Source organism: Vicugna pacos, chromosome 30 (genome assembly GCF_048564905.1).
Source record: "Vicugna pacos chromosome 30, VicPac4, whole genome shotgun sequence".
Classification (NCBI taxonomy): Eukaryota; Metazoa; Chordata; class Mammalia; order Artiodactyla; family Camelidae; genus Vicugna; species Vicugna pacos.
Genome location: NC_133016.1, coordinates 21,169,571 through 21,190,098, shown reverse-complemented (window position 1 = coordinate 21,190,098; position 20,528 = coordinate 21,169,571). Strand labels below are relative to the sequence as shown.

Sequence of the window (20,528 nt, the reverse complement as noted above, 5' to 3'; positions counted from 1 at the left end):
CACACCAGCTTCTTCTCTTGTGGCAACATTTCCATCCTCCCTTTCCCCACGTCCTCCTCCCCGCCGCCCCTCCTTCGCATCATCCATGGCAAACACAGCTAACTGATCACAGCGCTCCTTCCCAGTGCATTTCAGCACAGCCCCAGAATCCTCCTTAACACAGAGCTCCAGACGATCAACGCCAGTCAGCCAGAGCTGGCACCTGAGACTAAACTGGCCTTTCCCCTCCAACATTAAAAGAGGATGTAGGTGCTACAGGAGTTTGAGAGGAGGGGTACACAAAAGCCAGGCTGTCGATAGCAGCAGAGGGCTGGCCATGGGCATTTCCAAGCCTCACAGGACAGCCTAACTTCAGACGCATCATATCCTTTGGTGCCAGTTTTGGAGGAAATCACATACCTTACAGGACTGCCCACCCTCTGATGAGATAACTTCAGTATCTCGGCATGTGGGTCCTTAGGGCATGGCTATCTGTCTTCCAGAAACATCCACTCTCTGTAGCCACACAGAACATGCCTAAAGTAATCCAAATGGCTGTGTAAGAGGGCCACCGAGGAGCCAGGCTGCTAAGCTGGGAGGTCAGGATGGTCTAATTCTATTGGCATGTCTGTGGAAGGGGTTCAGGACCTGGGAGAGAGGCCGAGGTGCCTGGGCCAGGCACCTCCACCCTGGAAGCAAGCAGGTAAGGGCTCCTGGGAAGAAGGTTTTCAAATCTACCTCATTAGCACCCCACAGGTCAGCTCAACACGGGGCTGCCCTGGGAACCACAGTGATGTCAGAACCGTGGGTTACAGTGTAGTAGGAAGGACGGTGAATAATTTTGCTCACCCAGTGGGCAGTAAGTAGTCAGGGGGTTTGAGGGCTGATGCGTTAACCTAGATCCATCACCAGGTGAGCAGGAAGGGCTCAGGGTTGTGAGTGAGGACACCTGGGCTTTTGTCCAGGCTCAGTTATCACCTGGACGGGTCCCTGGACAAGCTGGGATCTCCTCATCTAAGAAGTAAGGGGTTTGAACTATAACTGTTTAAGAGCTCTTCCAGCCTGAAGCTTCTGGGATCTGAACTCTCTCTAGAGTTCTTAATAAGGTCTCCTACCCCAGGACTGCCTTTTGGCAACTCACCAGAAAAAGGGAACAAAAAAAGACTGGCCTTTCTCTTTTCTCTTCCTTGAAGAAGCCAGCTGGTCCTGTGGCCAGGGGAACCTACCTGCTTCATCTCTCCCCCAGGACCTCTTACCTGAGCTCCTTCGGCTTTCCTGCACAGGGCTGGAGGACTCTAGGCCACTGGGATTTGGGGACGAAGCTTCTTTCCAATTGGGCGGCGTCTCTGCTCCTCAGCTCAGGTGCTGGACTTCTCCCTAAACCCGAACCCCTTCACTTCCCTCAGCCCTCCAGCTCACCCTCTTGCTGGCTTTCTGTAAACTTCCCCTGCATCTCCTAACCCTCTGCCTGGCGCCCGGCTTCCAGTTGGGGAAAGGTACCATGGAGGAAGAGGGTGAGGCGGATGAATGCGAGTCCTGCAGATCACTCACTCTCTGGCCTTCCTAGACCTCCTGGGGAAGACTTGCTTTGGCTACCATGGTTTCGCCGGCCTGGTTTGATCAGGCAGATGTCCTTTAATGGGGCAGAGCCTGGACTGCCTGGTAGCAGCTTCCCTGTCCTTTTTCAGGCATCACCTCCCAGTTCCTCTTCTCCTTAGAACTCTTGCTCCGGTATTTGCCTTTAAAGCCCTTAACTGAGTGTTGTCTCAGAGGTCCAATTGGCCCTGTAACCTCAATAAACTCCCTTAAGTCCTCACACAGGCAGGCACAGGCTGGGGACAGTATTGCCATCAGCCTCTTGGTGGATGTGTCTGCACGGCCCAACCCTAGGTGCTGTCTTTCTGGTTTGGTAGAAATTTTCAGATCTTTCCTCTTTCTGCCTTTGGCTGCCTGGGGCCTGGGGGCCCTCTCAGAGCAAGAAAGACATAACCTAACCCCAGGTCCAGAAAGGACTCCAAGCTCTATATATTAGAGAATCTGCCCTCCCAAGTCCCGTGAGGCCAGGTGGTCTGGTGGGCTGGAGTCTGGGAGGAGGCGCAATCCAAACATGCTTTGTTTGGCTCTGTGAGTGTGATGGGTCAAGTATCAACCCTGTACCCCCACCCCTTGCCCTTCTGTAGCCCCTGCTCAGTGACAGGGTGTGAGATGGCTGCAGGTTCAGAAACAGAACCTCACCCTGAGGAAATTAGCTACACTTGAGCAGACAAACTCCCCACTGACGTCAAAGGCCCCCTTCCCACCATTCCAGGTGTTTCAGAATTGCCAAAGAGGGGTCCTGATCACGGAGGGCCTTCCGAAGAAGGAAAGCAAACAGAGTGGGGGAGGGGAAGGACCTGGCAGGCCCCACATTCCAGGGAGGGGCGGGGGACTGACTACACGGCAGCTCCCCGCACCCAGGGTGGGCACTGCCTTTGGTGTTGCAATGTCAGGGCCCATGGCTGTCTGCTGACACTCCCCTTGTCCCCCAGCTGTCTGGTCCTCTTGGCTCAGCTCTGGATGCCCATCTCTGGCCCTCTTGCTCTGGCCTCTCTGAAGGCTCTTGCACTTCCTGGGCTGGGTTCACTCCAGCCCCTCAACATCTGCCACCCTGGAAGGAGCAGGGTGGTGCTACCCACGTACAACATGTAGCCAATCTGAAAAGACAGGAAGTGATTACCTGGGAGGAGCCATTCAAGGAAGTTCACACACGTTCCATTAGCTAAATGGAGCCGTGGTGCTGAGAAGTGTGGTGCCTGTCACACAAAGCTTAGGGTGGGGGCAGTCGAGTGCTCCTGGAAAGCAGAAGATGGAGGTGGAATCTTATCCCCAATGGGTCTTACCGAAGGCCACAGTTCAGGTACTGGGGGATCGGATCCCCAAGAGATCTCTTTATGCCAACAGAGTATCTCCTTGAGGCCTTGGTCATTCAGAATTGACTTCAGGACTAGCTCGTCTTCATAGCGCTCGTGACTTCAACTCTGCGTGTCCAGCTTTGTAGCGGGAGGAGCCTGTATGGGCCTCTAGGAGCCAAACTTGAGGAGGTCAGATTCCTCCAGGGAAAAAGGCTAAAGTCCCTGTGGAATAAGTGAAAGCGGAGCTGGGAGTTCCCTGGGGATTTACCTCCTTTACTTCACTCTGTTCCAGAAGGTTCTGCAGCTGTAGGATGGGCGGGCAGCCCCTAGTTAGCAGCTCACAGGAAGTAAGGACTTTTCTAGCAATGCCCCTGCCTCCTTCCCTGGGGCCTTGGGATTCTAGTTCCACTCGGGACAGAAGTGCTCCCTGTGGATTCTTCTGTCTTCTCTGAAAGGCAAGAAGCAGAAAAATCTCACATAAAAAGTGAATGCCTCTAAAGTTGCCAGATGAGACTGGTTTATTGAGTGGAAATCATATCCACACTGAAAATGCCAGCCCCCAACAGGCTTTAGATTCCAGTTGTCCCCAGGCCCTCATAACCTTTATGACCCAAGGAAGCAAAGCACAGACTCATACAGGAAGCACAAGCAAACTGAGGAACACAGGTTTGATGTAGCCACAGACATAGGCCAGGAAGGTTAAGTTTCTTGCTGGGCAGATTTTAGAGGGTGGCCCAGAAGAAAAGTCCCTGGAGAGGGAAGAATGATGAAGAGAAGAGGGTCAATGACAAGGTGCAACTGAGGGATGCTGGCTCCTCAGTTGCATCCACACAAGCAACCATGTTGAACATTTTGATTGACCGACCGAATGACTAACTGGTCAAGCTCTAGGAAAAGCTACAAAGGCAGCAATGGTATATTTTTGGTACCTTTGATCTCCACGTTCTTACTTTTTTGCCGCCTTCATGATACCTCCTCTTATTCCTCTGTAGAAACTCAGGGCCATAGAATCATAGAAATTTGATGTTGGAGGAGAGTGGTGGCAGTGGTCATCTGGTCTACTCCCACCCAAAACCAGCATCTCCAACAGGCCTCCAGCCCCTGCTCCTGAACTCAGGGTCTCACAGGGCAACCATTTCTCAGGCAACTTCCATTGCCAAAAAGCACCCCTCTCCACTGATTGAACATGTGCTTGCTTATCAGTCCCACCTAGTGGTCCTTATCCTCTGCTCTGAAGTAACGTCAAGTAAATTGACTTCTTCTACATGTATTACCTTGTACTGCAGACAGTCATAGCCCCAGGCATTCACTCAGCCTGGCCCCGTCTCAGCATGCTCTCCCTTGCCAAAGAGACTCTAAAAATGTGCTAGCCATTTTTTCCTTTGTATTTTCCCTTTCTTTTTCATCCAACATTTTCTTAGAAATGACTCCTTCAACCTAAGATGCAAATGACTGATCATACTTACTGTGTTACCTTCCCAGGATTATTTACATTTTAACAGGTTCAAAGCTTTAAATTGAAGGGATGGCTGGGGATGTTTGGGCGGCAGGTAATGGCAAGACAGAGGACGAGAGGAGAAGAGGCACAGAGATTTCCATGAAACTCTTAAAATCACGCTTGATACTCTTCCTGAACAGAAAGCTAATCTGACAAGATAGTTTCAAAATCATGAAACTGGTGCTGTGAACTTAATGTGGCTCAGGTTGTCTGTGGTGACATCCATATCTTCACCTTAGGTGAGACTACTCACCTGGCCAGGTAAATCTCCATGAAGTGAATTCCTTGAAGGCAGGAACTGGTCTGATTCTTTCCTGGTTTGTTGTGAAGCAGAGGCCTGAGTAACATATTAATAGTTCCTCATACAATGTCTTCTGGATGAATGAGTGAATGAGGTCAGGCCACAAGGTCGGGTTGCTAGGGGCTTGGCTCATGAATGTTTTCAAGCATCCCTGGTCAGCCAGTGCAGGGGCCCATCACTTGTGGCATAAAAGGAATGGGGAAAAGTTTGGGGCCATGAGTTACCAGAAGCTGCATCTGATTTCTGGAGCAGGAAGAAACAGACAAACACAAAAGAATAATAAAAACACAAGTGGAGATTCAATTTCAGCTCCAGATCCCAAAGATTTTCTGAAACTAAGAACATAATCTGAGTTAAAAAAAGTTCAATTCATCTGTGGAATTGAAGGAAAGAAAGATTACTGTTGGAATCTGAATCATGGAATAAATATCTCAAAAGAGAGCAAAAAACCCACATAATAAAAATTGTGAAGGAAATAAGCAACTAGAGGCAGAGATCAGGGAGATCTAACATATAAATAACAGAGGTTCCAGTGAGAGAAAAAGGAAGAGAGGGAGGAAGATCAGTAATCAAACAAGTGTTGGAAGAATAGTTGCTGAGCTGAAGAAAGACTTGAGTTTGCAGATTGAAAGGCAGGATTGCTGAGGAAAGACACAAATTTGGGCTAAACTATATAACATTCCTGAACTCCAAAGATAAAAAGAAAAACTTCCAATCTCCTAGAAAGAAATAACAGGTTTTTCACAAAAGAGAAGAATTAGATTGACATCAGATTTCTCATTTGCAGCACTTGGAAGCCAGAAAATGACAGGATAACGCCTATGGACAACTGAGGGGAAAGACTGCAGCCCAGAAACCCACCCTCAGGCAAAATGCCATTTACTTCCTGGGTAAAAAATCTCTGTGGACACGCAGAATCAGAGAACATGTTAACCGTATTCCTTCACATATTATTAGAGCAAAACAAGAAAGAGTTCTGAACAAGTAATAAATAAATCAGGACAATGATCATAAAACAGGGGAAGGTGAATAGAGGAAACAGTGACAGAAGGTAACATGTGCAATGTGAATAATAAACTCCAAATGGACAATATTAGATTTACAGGGGATCTGTGATATAGGGGATAAGAAAGGATTCCTACAAAAACAAAAGGCATATTGCAAGAGAAAAAAAATTAAAAATGATAAATAATTTCAGCAAAATCTAGAGGTGGGAGACACTGGAGACATAAACATATGTTAAAGCTGGGGTGGGGGGACCCTGAGGAGAAGAGTGAAAGTATAAAGACTTTTAATAGTCAGGATAGGGAAGGAGCACTGGAGAAATGGGGCATCTTGTCAGGGGAAACGATTTGGCATCTTTGTTTTTATATAATAATAGAGAAATGCACTTTTGGCCATGAGGATTGGGGAAGGGTGGTAATCATCTGTGGAATGAATAAAAATAGTAGACCTTCCTAATGAACAAAAGGAAGAAAGAAAACAACAGCAACATGGCCAAACTTGCAAAATGAGGAATGTGAAAAAGCAAAAGTCGTGATGAAAAAATACATAGTAAAAAATAAGGTAAGATGGAAGAAAGAAAACAGTGTATTGATTGTTACACTAAATATAAAGAGGTTGAATTATCCCTTTAAATTACAAAAACACTGAGATTAGATTAAATATAAAACTTGCTATATACTATTTTTAAGAAATGTGGCTTAAAGAAAATAATAAAGTTAAAAGGAAGAAAGTTCAAAGGAAATGATAAAGGTCAGATGAGTTGAAATTTGGTTAAAGGCACTAATGAATATAAAAATGGGTAGTTTGTAGTAGTAAAAGATAAATTTAAGAAGAATCAATGACTGAGTCAATAGACACCAAACAACATAGCCACTAAAATATATGACACAAATGTTTCAGAAATGCAAAAAGAGTTTGATAAAGCTATCCAATTACAGTTGAATTTTAATAAACCTGCTTCAGAATTAAGATCCCATAGACAAAAATAAATAAGTGCATAGAAGAATTGAATGATGCAATTAATAAATTAATATGTATTTCCCTCAAGTAAAAATTTGCATTTTCTATGTCCAAAATCAATCAAATACTTGACTACAAAGAAAAATGCATAAAATGTAAAAATAGGGATTGGCAGTCCATATTCTTTGCTCATAATCCAATAAAACTACATATAGAAAGTTAAAAAATATCAAAATTCAAAGTGCTGGAAATTAAGAAATACATTCTTAAATAATCCTTGCATCAAAGAGAAATGAAAACTAAGATTACAAACTATTTATAACTGATAAAAGTAGAATACTTTATTCCAAAACCTATAGCACACAGCTAAAGCTGTACTCAGAGGGAAATTAATAGCCTTAAAAATGCCTTTGTTGTTAAATGAGAAAGATCTAAAATAAAGGAACTTTTTATCTGTTTAAAAACATTAGGATAAAGGAACATTTAACTAAATCACAAGAAAACAGGAAAAAGAAATAAAGGAGAAGAGGGGGTTTCCTGAGGCAATTTGCCCATAATTAATGAATAGGGTTTCTGGTTCTATCCCTCATCAGAATACCTGGAGTGGGGGCTCCCCTCCATTTTTGGGTAATTAAGCCCTGCCTGGAAGCCTGGCAGGGAACCGGAGCCTCCATCGTCTATACAGAGGGATTCACGCATCACAGGACGGTGCCACAATCTAGCCCGCACACTCCTCACCAACCCCGAGATTCCATGAGCCTCCCTGCTCTTTCTGCCTAGAAACCCCTGCACTGAAGGGTTTTCTTCTTCCACCCATGGTGGTACATCTGCTGGCAGATGGGAAACGGAGTGAGAGGCCAGAGAGGGTGAACCTTAGGGGTGGTTCCCAGACATGTATGTGGAAGGAGGGCCTGGTTTAAACTGCACCCCATAGTTCTCATCACTGGATCTGTCAGTTCCTCTGCAAGAGCCTCAGGGCAGATCTTCCTGATTCCAGCCTTACTAATCTCTCATTCTTGGGTACTCTCCATTTCCTAAGAATCTTCACATTTTCCCCCTGCACGTAAAATGCCTTGTGGCTTTATCAGGTATAAAGAACCTGGTGGTGTCCTTTGGACCCGCCTGCTACCCACCAGCTCCTAAATGTTATCAGATTGATCATCACGGACCAGCCAACTCTAGCTGCTTGTTTAATAAAGTCTTATTGGAATACAAGTATGCTCATTCATTTGCATGTTGTTGAAGGTTGTTTTGCACTATGATGACAGAGTTGAGTACTTGCAGAGGAGACTGTAGAGCTTCCAAAAATGTTTACTATTTGCTATATATACTTGCTATTGACATGTTGCAGACAACTGCTGACCCCTGACCTATATTTGAAGAGTGAATGTAAGCTAGTGATGATAATTGGGAAGCCAAATTATGAAATTCATGGATAGTTGTCTGTTCTTCTGTTCAGGGCTAAAGACTTGTTTTAAGTATCGTAGGTCTCATAAAGATTCCAACACTCACAAGCAAACAGGGAAACGAAACAGATTTTCCCAGCTTCTCACATACTGAGCTTAGGTACTTTCCTCAACTCAATTCCCTGCTCAAAGTCGCTAGTTTGATGTACACTGAAAAATGCTTGCCTTTCATAATGGAAGTCAGATGTATGATTCTAACTTAACGATTCCTTCCCGCTATAGAATAGCGTCCTGCCCATTACTCTGACCCCTGGATGTTCAAGACGCCCTGTTTAGACACTTTCAGTGCCCTAGCTGTCCCTGTTTTGACTTTAAAATGATCCGTGTGAAAGTCCCCTCTTTGATGTAAAGCTGTATGTGCCCATCAGCCATCAGCTCTGTGCACGGTGGTGCCCCGAGTTTTCACCCACTCAGGAACCACTCGGCAAGTTCCATTTTACAGAATCTATTATTTAGTTAAACGTGCCAAGAAGATCATCTCTCAAACACCTTTCCAAAACACTAAATACGAAGAATGTTTTTGTTTTGTCAATGACATTGAAAACACGTGCCTAACTTCTCCCTCCAGCAAGCTCACCACCGACTTCCTGGAATGATGCACAGTGGGTAGTTAAGGCGATTTGCGCAGAGAGAGAAAATCAGAGTCAGGGAAAGGGGGTTACAGGTGTGTCTGGTTCCACACAGGTGTAAAGAGAAGCAAAGCCAGTGAGCGCTGTAGCTGATTGGCCCAGAGCTGAGGCCACAGGGCGCAGACCCCGGCCCAGGCAGAGAGCGCTTCCGCCTGTGACTTGGCTAGTCACCGCTGGGGGACTTGTCCTCTTCACTGCTCTTCACTGTCAGGTAGTAGATGCGGTTGGCCTCCGGGTAGGTGACTTTGCTGAGCGGGAGCCTGTAGATGGCGGGGTTGTTGGTCGTCAGGAGCAGGAAGGTGAGGGAGGAGAGGCAGAAGGGCCAGGTGCCTGGTGGCACACCAAGCTGAAAACAAAAACACTGGGGTCTGAAAACGGTCCCAGGTTCCAGGGACACCGGGGGAGAAGGACGTGCTAGTGACGGCGCTGGTTTCTGGATTTCTAATGTCAGAGTGGTTGGTCTAGGAATGCAAGATGTTGGTACCTTTGGGCCCCATCAAAATCCTTTAATGATGGAGCTGAAAACCCCCAGGGATGTTCTCCCACATCTGGCCAAACACAGGTACCTCCACCTGTCCATCCATGTTCCCCACTTCGGGTTACATCACTCTCTCACACATGTGCACGTATACGCCTTAGAGACACATGTTTGCAACTGCCAGTCCTTCGCTGGACAAACGCTGGATAAACCTTGACAAAGGCATTGTGGGGACTAGTAGCCCCCAGAGCCCGCTCAGGATTCTCCCACAAGACTCCAAATGTGCTGAAGCCCTGGCTGGGGAGGGGCACTTTCGGGAAGTGTCCGAAGACTCCAGACTTACCACTGCCATTATGTTGGTGAGGGCTGCTCCCATGTAGGCACAGAACAGGGCTGTGGAGGAAAAGGGCCATGGAGGGTCAGCTTCCTGGGCCACCCTCACCCCCAAGAGCAGGGCCGCCCTGCCTCTGGCAGCCTCGGTGTTGGCACCGCCCCCGACAGCTGGCATATTTGCCTGACGTTATTCTTTATCTTTACAGGTAGGTGTGACCCATTTCCCACCAGACTGTGTGTTCTCTGTAGATAGAATTAAAGCTTAACTCTCCCCTTAGCCCCCCCCCACTGCCATGGTGGTCTTGCATAGAGTCGGGGGCGACCAGCAACTTTCACTTGCCCACACCGACCTTGGTGATGGTCTGGCACAGGCCGGATGGCTGGGTGATTATCTGTCTGGAGGGTGAGCGGTCAGACTATGTGAGCCCTGGGTAAGGTCTCTCCTGTCCAAGATTCTGAGCTGCTGTGATGCTGTTGGACCCTCACCAAGTCCTCTACCATGGCTGGGCCTTACTGGGTCCCTGAGCCAGGCATCTGGGCTCCCCCATAGGGTGAGAGCCCCGGGACGGTTAGGGGAGCCCATCCACACCCCTGGTGCCTCAGGGCAAGCTCCTTCTGCCCCCGCACCTTTGTTCCGTTTGTCTGTCCAGAACACCTTTCCCCGCCTTCTTGCCTGTCCAAATCCCATCCTGAAAGTGCGGAGAGAAGCCCCACCTCCAGCAGGGAAGGACCCTGCCGTGACAGGACCCCAGCCACCGGTCCTCCCGTCACCACTGCTTGCTACTGGCGACTGGGCGTCACACAGCCCGGGCAGTGGGGCAGGTCAAGGGGCAGCGGAGCGACTTGGCTGCCAGCTTTCCCCGGTACGCACCGCAGACGAGGGCCAGCAGGTGGGTCTGCCAGGTGAGGGCGTAGAACATGCCTCCGATGGCGATGCAGGAGAGGACGCAGTTGTAGCTGGAGAGGCCCAGGTAGACCGTTTCGAAGGGTGTGGCCACCGCCAGGGCTGTGGGACAAGGGGATGTCTTTCTGGCTTCCCGCGTCACAGCACAAAGGCCACCCCACAGCTAGCGCCAGGTCTCAGGTGGCCCCACTCCTGTCTCTCCCCCACACCCCCATCCCTACTCGTCAGAGGAGCCTCGACGAATGGCATCTGACCTTAGGAAACCAACAATGGGAGGCGGGCAGTGGTTTTCATTGCTTTTCAAAGGTTTCATTCAGAAGTGTGACGGTTTCCAGGGTGAGGGGAGGCCAAGGAGGTGGGACTCCAGGTCCTCCCGACTCCTCTGGTCAGAGCAGCTGCATTTTAGCAAGAACGATTTCAGTTTAAAAAGTTCTGCTTCAAATGTATGTCCACATGTAGAGATATGCGGACAGAGAAACCAGGCGGCAAAGGGTGTGAGCAATTGGTGAATCTGGGTAAAGAATTTATGGGTGACTCTTGTACTATTTTTATAACTTTTCAAACATTTGAAATTATTTGCAAGTACATTTTTTTTAAAGTCGTGCTTAATAAAAGTTCTTGAAAAACATTGGGGTAAGTCAGCAGGCCCCGACTCCCAGAGCACCCAGCGTGAATTTCTGACCCCACTATCTGCAAATACGTGTATAAATGTGTGGATACACACATACACATATGTAGAAATACTAAATCACATTTGTCAAATGGTGATCCAATTTTTGAGCACGTTTTCCCTTTAAGCCGACTCAAATTTTCAAAGTGCTGGGTGGTCTACCCCTGCTTGGTCTGCAACTGTCCCCCACCCTCACCGGGTGACCCTCCTCCCCTCCCTCAGCTCCCAGGGGCTCAGTTTGCAGGCCAACCCTTCGCGTCTCTCCACCCATCCTACTATAGCAATTGCTCCGTTTGGAGACTTCAGAAAGTTAAAAAAAAAAAAAAACACCCTAGCCCTCACAGTGTTAAAAAAAAAAAGCAGTGAAGGGAAGTCTAGAATGTTATTTGCGTGCTGGGGAGAAATGAACTCAGGAAAGTGATCCCTGCAAAGACGGGGTCCTACCTGCCAGGATCCCCACAATTGAGCCAATGGCTGCATGCAAGCAGATGAGTGGCGAGGAAATGAACAGAGCCACCAGGAACATGCCGCCTGTCCAGGGATTGTCGCAGCCGTACACCTGCCCGACCCCGATAGGGATGGCTTGCAGCAGCTGCAAAGTCAACAGACTCTAGGTCACTGGAGAGTGGACTGATAATGCAGGGACCAGGCCCTGGGGCTGGGACTGAGCCATTCCTGGGGGCCAGGGTGGGTAACGAGGTGAAACGGGAGGATGGCTGTGCCCTCCAGCGTGTAGGTGAACGTGGGAGGGCACGAGCTGGAACAAATAGCTCCTCACTCCACCACCTGGCAGGCATCTGAGCATCCCCCATGCAAAGCCGGTCAGGGTCCCCCAACACAGAGGCCGGGCACCGGGTTCTTTTAGGGTACACATGACTTTCGCTTGGAGGAGACCAGAGGGCACCTCTCTGGACTGCCATTGGGGATTTCAGGGTACCAGATTTCCTCTGAAAAATCTTCTGAAATCCTAGAAATAGTCCAGAAATTTTGACAATCTTCTAAACCATTTTTATGGACGATCTGACCACAGGTCACCAAGCTCATGAGCTAGCACCTCTGAGTTAGTCCCCTAGTCTGTCGGCTGCTGCACACCCAGTGTTACCCCGGGGATGGCGGGGCCTGGAGAGGAGGAGAAGCCACTTCCCCTGCTTGCAAGGAGCACTTAGCACTGCAGAAAGGTGGTACGAGTTACAACATGCGGAGAGCAGCACGGAGCCCCACGTCCCTGGGCCCGAGGGCGCTGGATTGGAGAGATCAATTTGGCAGTAATGTCAGCCTTTTTTCTGACCAAACTGAGTTGTCCTCACTTTGGCAGACACAAAGTGTGGGCACAAAGGAAAGGTGGAGGACTGGCAGGGTGGGGAGAGCGCTGGCCTGGGAGCTGAGAGCACTAGCTTTCCCGGGCTCTGCCCATGGTGTGACCACGGTCATGTTGCTTCCTCAGCCTGGGTTCTGGGGGCCTCCTCTGTGACATAAGAAGGCTGCCCTAGTGGACCATCTTCCAGCTTTAAAATTCTGCAAACTCCTTTCTCCATGGTCAGGTCACATGACCTCTTAGGGGACAGGGCTCCTTTACGATGGGCACAAAATTGGTGTTTAATACATATTTATTGATTAGCTCAATGGTTTCCAAACTTTTAGTACACTGGCATCACCTAAAGATCTTTTTAAAAACATGTTTATGCCTGGCCCCCTCCCCAGACCTTCTGTTTTAACTGCTATGATGGGTGGGGCAGGACCTCAGGGGCCTCAGGTGACTGTGATGGACAGCAGAGTTTGGGACCAATGGCTTAGTTACAGATAATCTACTGTAGGTGTTAGGAGTTAACTGAATTTCTCCCTTTGATGAACTTTTATACTTTTTCACAACTTGATTTAATTCTGGAGTCAGTCTGATTTCTTTAGAGAATAGTGTTTGAGGAGAACCAGAGAGCTTTTCAGTTATGTCCATTCTCGTCTCTGAATGGGTGGCCTTTTAATCACCAAGCACTGTTTGGGCCAGAGCCTTCAGACTTCTGCAGGGAATGACAGGGTGGGGACCCTGAAAACCCGCTTTGCACCAGTTCAGGGAACTCAGCTGCAGGATGGGGACAGGCTGGAAATCTACCCAGTGAATATTCCGTGACTCCGCATGCCTGGGGCGTGCAGGATGCTGCGGGGAACCTGACTCCCGCCTTCCCGTCTGGGAGCGGAACCCAGGTTTAAAGCCCAAGCAGGCAAGAATGAGAGGAATGAGAGAGCAAGCTGCCTTGGAGGGGAGCCTGGGGTCAGAATGAAGCTCCGCCAGGATCTAAAACTAGGCCCGGTGAACGAACGGTGGTCCCGGCTCCTCCACACTGCTCTCCAGGCCACAGCCAGCGCCGCGGTGCGCTCAGGTGTGTGGTGGAAATTTACTAGGCACTGACCTCCTACGTGCTCCGGCTCATCCTTGCGTAACAACAACAAGCTGGCTAAACAAAAAAGAAGTCAATCTCCCCCGCCCCCCGCCATTGTTTTAAAGAGAAAGAGGAAAATGGCTTTGATTCTTCCAAACTCAGATCTGGATGGTGCAGAAGAGGAGCCTGTGGTCAGAGTGGTGGTGGTGGAGGGGTGCTCAGAAGGTGAGCATGGGCCTCAGGGTACGTGGATGTGGCTCCCACCACTTTTTAACTGTTTTGAAGATGAACAAGAGGCACCTCCTCTGTGTGGCTCTCTCCACTCTGGTCCCCTCAGTGCAGGATGGTACAGTAGCGCCCCCTGCAGGGCGGGTGTGGGGCTCCGTAGGCCTCTCTGGAAGCGCCACAGGTCCCTGCAGCTGTCATTCGGACCGTGCCTCGCAGGCGGGGCTTGGGGACAGCGGGTTGTGCCCCTGAGGCATGAACCCAGTTGCCAGATGGCTGATTGTTGATGATTCAAAGTTAGTCTTGCCCCTGCTCTGATTCCCACAGTTTTCCATTTGAGAAGATGGGCTTTCCCCTAAGTGCAGGGCTCTGACTTTTCCATTTTCTTGGATTTAGGACCTAGCTCTGCCTCTGATCCCACTCCAGCCCCAACCCCAGCCCCAGATAAAACTCAAAAAGACAAAAACTTTAAAAAGTTTTGATATTGTGGGCAGCAGCGTTTGCCAGTAGGGGCAGGGGGGCCTTTCCTTGTCCAGGTGGTTCAGGCTCAGGGTGGGGCTCACCCTGGAGGACCCGAGCTACCACCCCACCTGGGAGCGGTGGCCCTGGAGCTGAGTGACCAGCACTGGGACAACACAGAGGTTCAAACACATCTAGATGAAGGACCAGGCTGGGTAGGGAGGGCGTGGAAGTCAGATCACATGGATAATATCTGAGGCATTAGCTACAGTTTGACCTTGTGCAACTAACCGTCTCTGTGCCTTAGTTTTGTCATCTGTAAAATGGGGTGATGACAGTAATTACAATATTGGGTTATGATGAGGGTTAAACGAGCTTGTAAGTTGAGGGCTTGAAACATTGAAACATAATAAACTTGCTTCAGTGTAAGCTGTTAGTTATCTCTACGTTCGTTATGGTCAAAATTTTACAGTTTTCTATATGTAGTCTTATGCTAGATTTTTATTATATCCCTTTATCTCTGACGTCTGTGGACACCTCTAGATGGGTAGAATGAAAGACTGTGTACACGTGTGATTATAGGATCTACAGCAGGGTTCCTCACCTTTGGCATTATTGACATTTGGGGCTGGTTGGTTCTTTGCTGTGGGGGGGGGCAGGGGAGCTGATCTGTACACTGTAAGACGCTTAGCAGCTTCCCTGGCATCTACCCACGAGATGCCAGTGGTACCCCGGCTCCCCAGTTTTGACAATTAAGACATTTCTGCAGACATTTGCTCTCCACAGGAGGGCAGAATCACCCCTGCTTAAGAACCATTGCTATGGAAAACACACAAAAATTTACCCCCATCTTCTACTGATATCTTGAAACCTTGATTTTAACCATTATTTCAGTGTCTTGCCCCTTTTACACAACTATCCATCTAATTTAATATTTCTCCCTCAGTCCCACCATTCTGTATCGTCAACTTAGTCCTCATCTGTACACTCGTTTCTTATCTGTTGCTCTGAGCAGAGTGCAAGCGTCACAAAGGCAGGAATGTTGTGTTATTCTCCGAGAGTTCCCAGTGTCGGATAAAGTGCCCGACACACATAAGGTGTCAAGTAAGAGTTTACTGAAAGAACATATGGAAGTGGCAGCGACCCCGTCCTGTCCTCTTCTCTGCTATGACCCATCGTCTGTGGAGATGCATCTAGAGATGCCGAGAGCCTGGGTCATGCACAGACTGGTGAGCGAGGAGTTCTACGCTGAGATCGGGGCCCCACACACCTGCCATTGGTGACTTACCAAGGGCATCTCAATCTCTGTCCAGGTGATGTTGGGCACTGAAGACACGGGCTCCACCAGTGTCATGGGGAAGAAGAGGTTGTAGTGGCCCGTGGCCGCCAGGTACAGGGTCACGGCGATGTTGAAGGGCAGCGTGAAGACCGGGAGGTCCCACTTGCTGAAGACGGAACTTAAGGCACTAGAAATGACGGGGCTGGAAGATGGAAGAGACAAAGGATTAATCGTTTGACGATCCTTAAGTCGATACCGTCTCTTCAGCTCTGGTCACTGTACCACTCCATGTCCCCTTTCTTCGGCACAGCCACTCCTGGCTCCCTTGAGACTAGTGGTCTGCTGATCTGGAACTGGAAATAAGGTGTTCAGTATAAGTCTCCATCTTTGGGAAGCAAAATTTAAAAGCACGGTAACTTGTTTTCAATAGAAAACCTTTATAAAAGAATTCACACATTTCCTTGTTTCTTAAACCAAGAAGACTGAACAGAATCTAATCTTTACAAACATGTCGCGTGCTGCCTTTGGATCATTATGCTGTACGTCACGATGTATCCTGGGCTGTGATGGCATTCAGAATGTATATTTTAGATAAGCTTCCAGGAGGAGGCTGCTCTGGCACATGGGAAACACGCGGGCTTGAACTCGGCTGAAGTATGTTGAGCTACTCTGGGAACAACCATGTGAAAATGAAACCTTCAGTTCATTGTATCCTCTGTCCTCTTGGTCTCTTCTTTGGAGAGAGCATGGATTTTGGAGAAAGATGGAGCTGGGACGAACACAAATTCTAACTCCTACCCTGACTTACAGGCTGAGTGAGCAACGTTAGGTAATTAACCTTCCTTAGCCTCAGTTTCCTTTGACGGCACCAGCCACCTGGCACCCAGTACCCTGTGTCTCCCACACGCAGTGAGCTGCCAGACCATACGTGAACTTACATGATCTGGTTGATTGGTTTACTTTTAATTAAGGACAATGAATCTCAAATGGGCGTTTAAGACTTCTTGAAAACCCTGCCACACATCCCAAGCAAATTAACTCTCCAGCTTGCTCAGACAACTATTTCACATTTTCTCTTTTGTCCTCAAATCTTCACTCTCTGCTTCCCTGTAATTTCAGCTAACCACCTTGCTTTACTTCATTAAGAAAATAGAAATGATGAGATGAGAAATGCTTCATCTGTTCAACCATAAGATTTATACTCTGCTTCATTCTTTGCCTTTTTCCTGGAATGGAAGTGTCCGCAATTCTTCAGACCAATTCTTTTCTTTGAACTTTGAAATCCAGTCCATCTCAAACACTTCATTCCTGCAGTTCTGTCCTTTCTCCTGCAGCTTCAGTCTCTCCTTTTCCTCTGGATCATTCTCACAAATATGCAACGTGCTCTAGTACCTTCTACCTTAAAAATCCTTCCCCATTAACCTGATTTCTGCTCCAACTTTGCTCCATTGCTTTGCCCCCTTTCATGGCCATACTCCTCAAAACGAGTCTGTCTTTGCTATCCCCCATCTTCCTACCCCTATTCTTTCCCAAACCCACCCCCATAAGGCGTGTGTTCTCCTAATGCCACAGAAACAGCTCTTGTCCAGTTCGCCAATGACATCCACCTTGCAAAGTGCACGGTCACTCTCTGCTCCTTTCATCCGACAGCTGGATCCTCAGACTGGATTGAAACCCTTTCTGTCAGGGCTGCTCCGACTCTGCACTTAGTTTAGCTGTTCTTTCTCAAGCCCCCTTCCATGGTCCTTCCCCTCTTCTGCCAGGTATTTGAATGTTGGAAGATCTCACAGCTCTGTCTTGGGTCTTCTCTTTCTCACTCTTCTCTTTCTGGGTGATAGCCTTTCGTTCTCCTGATGAAATATCTTCTGTATGCTTCCATCTTCCAAATTTTGACCATATCCCAAAGTTCCAGATTTGCACATTCACCTGCCTTCTCAACATCTCTAGTTGGAAACCTAAAGTTTAATACGTCCCAGCAGAACTGTTGACTTGCATCCATTCTCCCACCACCAACCAGTATTTCTTTCAGTCTCCATCAACCCAGGTGCTCAGGCAGATGAGAGGAGCGTCCCGAATCTTCTTTCCTTTCCTCTGCTCCTACTCCACCGCCTTCCAGGAAGTCCTGCTGCCTTTCCCTTCCTTAACATAGACCCCAAGCCCAATCACTTCTCATCACCTTCATGGACATCACCCTAGTCCAAACCAGTCCCATCCCTCTGTGGGTTTTGCATCAGACTCCTAACTAGGCTTCCAGCATCCATTCCTGCTCCAGCTAAAATCCATTCCCCACACTGCAAGCAGAGTGATTTGTTGAAATTTAAAACCCTTTAACTGCTTCCCATCACAGTTGTAATAAACAGGAAGAGGCTTCCTGGATCTACAAGGTGTGGGGACTTGACCTTCATCCACTTCTGTCCTCACCTCCTGCCCTGCCTCCTTCATTCACTGGGCTTCAGCCCCACTGGTCTTGTTTCTCAAACACATCCTACTCCTCCAGTGGGGTCTTTGCATGTGCTGCTGCTTCTGCCTGCAACAGACCTCACCCAGATCTAGGGGTGGCAGGTACCCTCTCACCCTTTAGGTGACAGTTCAAATGTCACCTCTGCAAAATGGCTTTTCCTGACCACCCACATCTGGAATCACTGTCTGTCTCATCTGCCCTGTTTTGCTTTCCTCGAAGCACTTCTCACATCTTTTTTTTTGTTTTTTGGTTTTTTTTTTGCAGTCTATTTCAAATGCTATTTATTTATTTATTTTTGTTGAAGTATATAGTCGGTTACAATGTGTCAGTTTCTGGTGTACAGCATAATGTTTCAGTCACACATATACACACACAGATTCATTTTTCATCTTCTTTTCATTAAAGGTTACTATCAGATATTGAATATAGTTCCCTGTGCTATACAGAAGAAACTTGTTTTTCTAATCTAGTTCACATATGGTAGTTAAATATTTGCAAATCTTGAACTCCCAATTTATCCCTTCCCACCCCCTTTCCCCTGCCCCCTGTAACCATACGTTTGTTTGCGATGTGTGTGTAGCATCTTGAAATGATCTTATTAAGGAACAAGTTGTGATTGTCTCTCTTTGCCAAGAAGAATGTGATCTCCAAGAGGATGGAGACCTTCTCTTGCTCCCAACTTTCCTCGGCATCTGGAACAGTCTCTGCCCGGAGCAGGTGCTCAGCAAATGTTTGTTTGCTGGATAATTCTGGCTCCGCTAGTATGTACCCTGTGGATTGGATTTCCAGGACCGCATGAGTGGATTAGTGGAGCCCCACAGTATAGTGCACAGAGTTCCTCCAGCGTAGGGCACAGTGGGCTTTTTTGCCTTTTAAATTGGGAGGTGAGGGTGGAGGTGGGCACTGTAGACCTGCCGCCCCGCTGTGCCTTGGCCGAGGGGCTGTGCTAGGGGGCTTCTCCACATTGTTATAAACCCAATGTACGCACATGAAGGCAAGTTCTCCTCCTCCTCCTCGGGCCTGGCACGTGGGGGCAGTAAGGAAATCCCCACAGAAATGCCTGCCATCACTTTTTGTCCTGGGAGATTAAGGAAGAGCCCCTAAGGAGAAACATACATTGCCCAGAATGCTTAATGCGGTAATTTATTTGCAAGCACTACTAAAATGTAATGGAACAGCACTTAAGGAAATTGAACTAACCGGTTTTAGTAACTCCAGACTTTGAAACCAAAGGGAGATGTTAGGAATCAGTGGGGGTGTAGGTTGTAGAGCTCGGGGGCTGGGGGCCAAGGGGGCACCTCGTAACGGGGGCGCGAGAGCAGACCCTTGGGCGCTACAGATCCGGGGCAGGTGCCAGCGAACCGAGGGTCCTGTGTGTAAAAGGCCGATTTGTCGCTAATACCCTTCATCTTGACTTCTTGATGATGGCGTGAAAATGAGGTGATGGCGCAGCAAGACGCTTCTGGTTCAAAGATCCTATGTTTTAAATACAGACATTTTGTTCCAAGAAAGCCCTCTGATTCTATCACAAGTGAGTTTCAGCTCTGGGGTCCTGGTTAGTCCACAAGAGAGGTGAGCCCCACGTCACCTGGAGTTGGGTGCGGACTCTGGGTTCAGCACCTGGGGCGAGTATGTAACCTCTGTGTGCCTCAGTCTTCCCCTCTGTAAACTGGGGACTGCCTTGCTTAGCACTGTGCCTGGCTTGTAGAAAATACTCAGTAAATGTCAGCCATGATCATGAAGCCTACCCTTCAGAGGAGATTATCCACAGAGATTAAAAAAAAATCAAACATGTGGTCTTTGCTCTTTAAAAGGTCCCTATTTTTCCAAATTCAAAATGACTCCCTTGTATTGCAGCTGAACGCATGGACTCCCAGGGTGTCTTGCGAGACAAGCCAGCCCGACTGCGAGGACATCGGGCCCCATGACAGCGCACGTTCCCTCCAGTCAGACACAGCACCTTGGGGCCCCGTAGGTCTGGGAGCAGAAAGGAGGAGGTGCCTCACCAGGACATGGCCGTGAGGGTCACAGGAAGCAGAAGCCACCAGTAATAGTCAGACTTGGCGGAGAACACGGCGGTCAGCATCCCCACCAGCATCCCGTTGTACCCGTGGAGGCCCGCGGCGACCGCAGCCCTGGGGGTGGAAACAGAGAATTCGGTGGTGCCTCCTGGGCCCGTCCCGCCTGGTACTCAGTAAATGCTGGGGGGTCACACAGCTGCCGGAATCTTTCTAGATCCCACAGTCACACACACACACACAAGCACACGCACACACGCATACGCTTCGATTACACTTGCTGATCCAGAATTAAATGATGCACTTCGTCTGTGTCTAAGCTCTCCTTTGCTTCTCAGGGGTGTGGTCTAGATTGTTAGACACATCGGGAAATCTACTAGAAGCCTGAGATGTGGCACTGGGAAGGTGTGTGTGTGTGTGTGTGTGTGAAAGAGACAGGGCTGGAGGAGGAAGGGAGGGAGGAAAGGAGGGGGAGAGGGTGTTCTGACTTTACTAAGTGACACTGTGACTGCCTGAGTTTGGGCACTGCTCCCCGCTGATGCCTGCCCCGGAGTGGACGCGCGGAGTCCACCGTGATGCCCACGTCCCTCCCCACGG

General features: G+C 48.6%; 1 protein-coding gene across 2 annotated transcripts in view; it reads right to left on the bottom strand.

Annotated features, from left to right (window-relative positions):
• SLC14A2 (solute carrier family 14 member 2) overlaps positions 1-20,528 on the bottom strand; it is a 49,788-nt gene that overhangs the window by 20,411 nt on the left and 8,849 nt on the right. Inside the window, exons 4-9 of one of the 2 annotated variants that reach the window (XM_031692332.2) lie at positions 19,920-20,048; positions 15,462-15,654; positions 11,559-11,706; positions 10,412-10,546; positions 9,551-9,600; positions 8,901-9,075 (exon numbers count right to left, since the gene is read on the bottom strand). In XM_031692332.2, coding sequence (XP_031548192.2) covers positions 8,901-9,075; positions 9,551-9,600; positions 10,412-10,546; positions 11,559-11,706; positions 15,462-15,654; positions 19,920-20,048 — 830 coding nt within the window. Of the gene's footprint in view, positions 1-7,806; positions 9,076-9,550; positions 9,601-10,411; positions 10,547-11,558; positions 11,707-15,461; positions 15,655-19,919; positions 20,049-20,528 lie in introns of those variants that run through there. The other variant, XM_072952282.1, reaches the window with a different exon arrangement.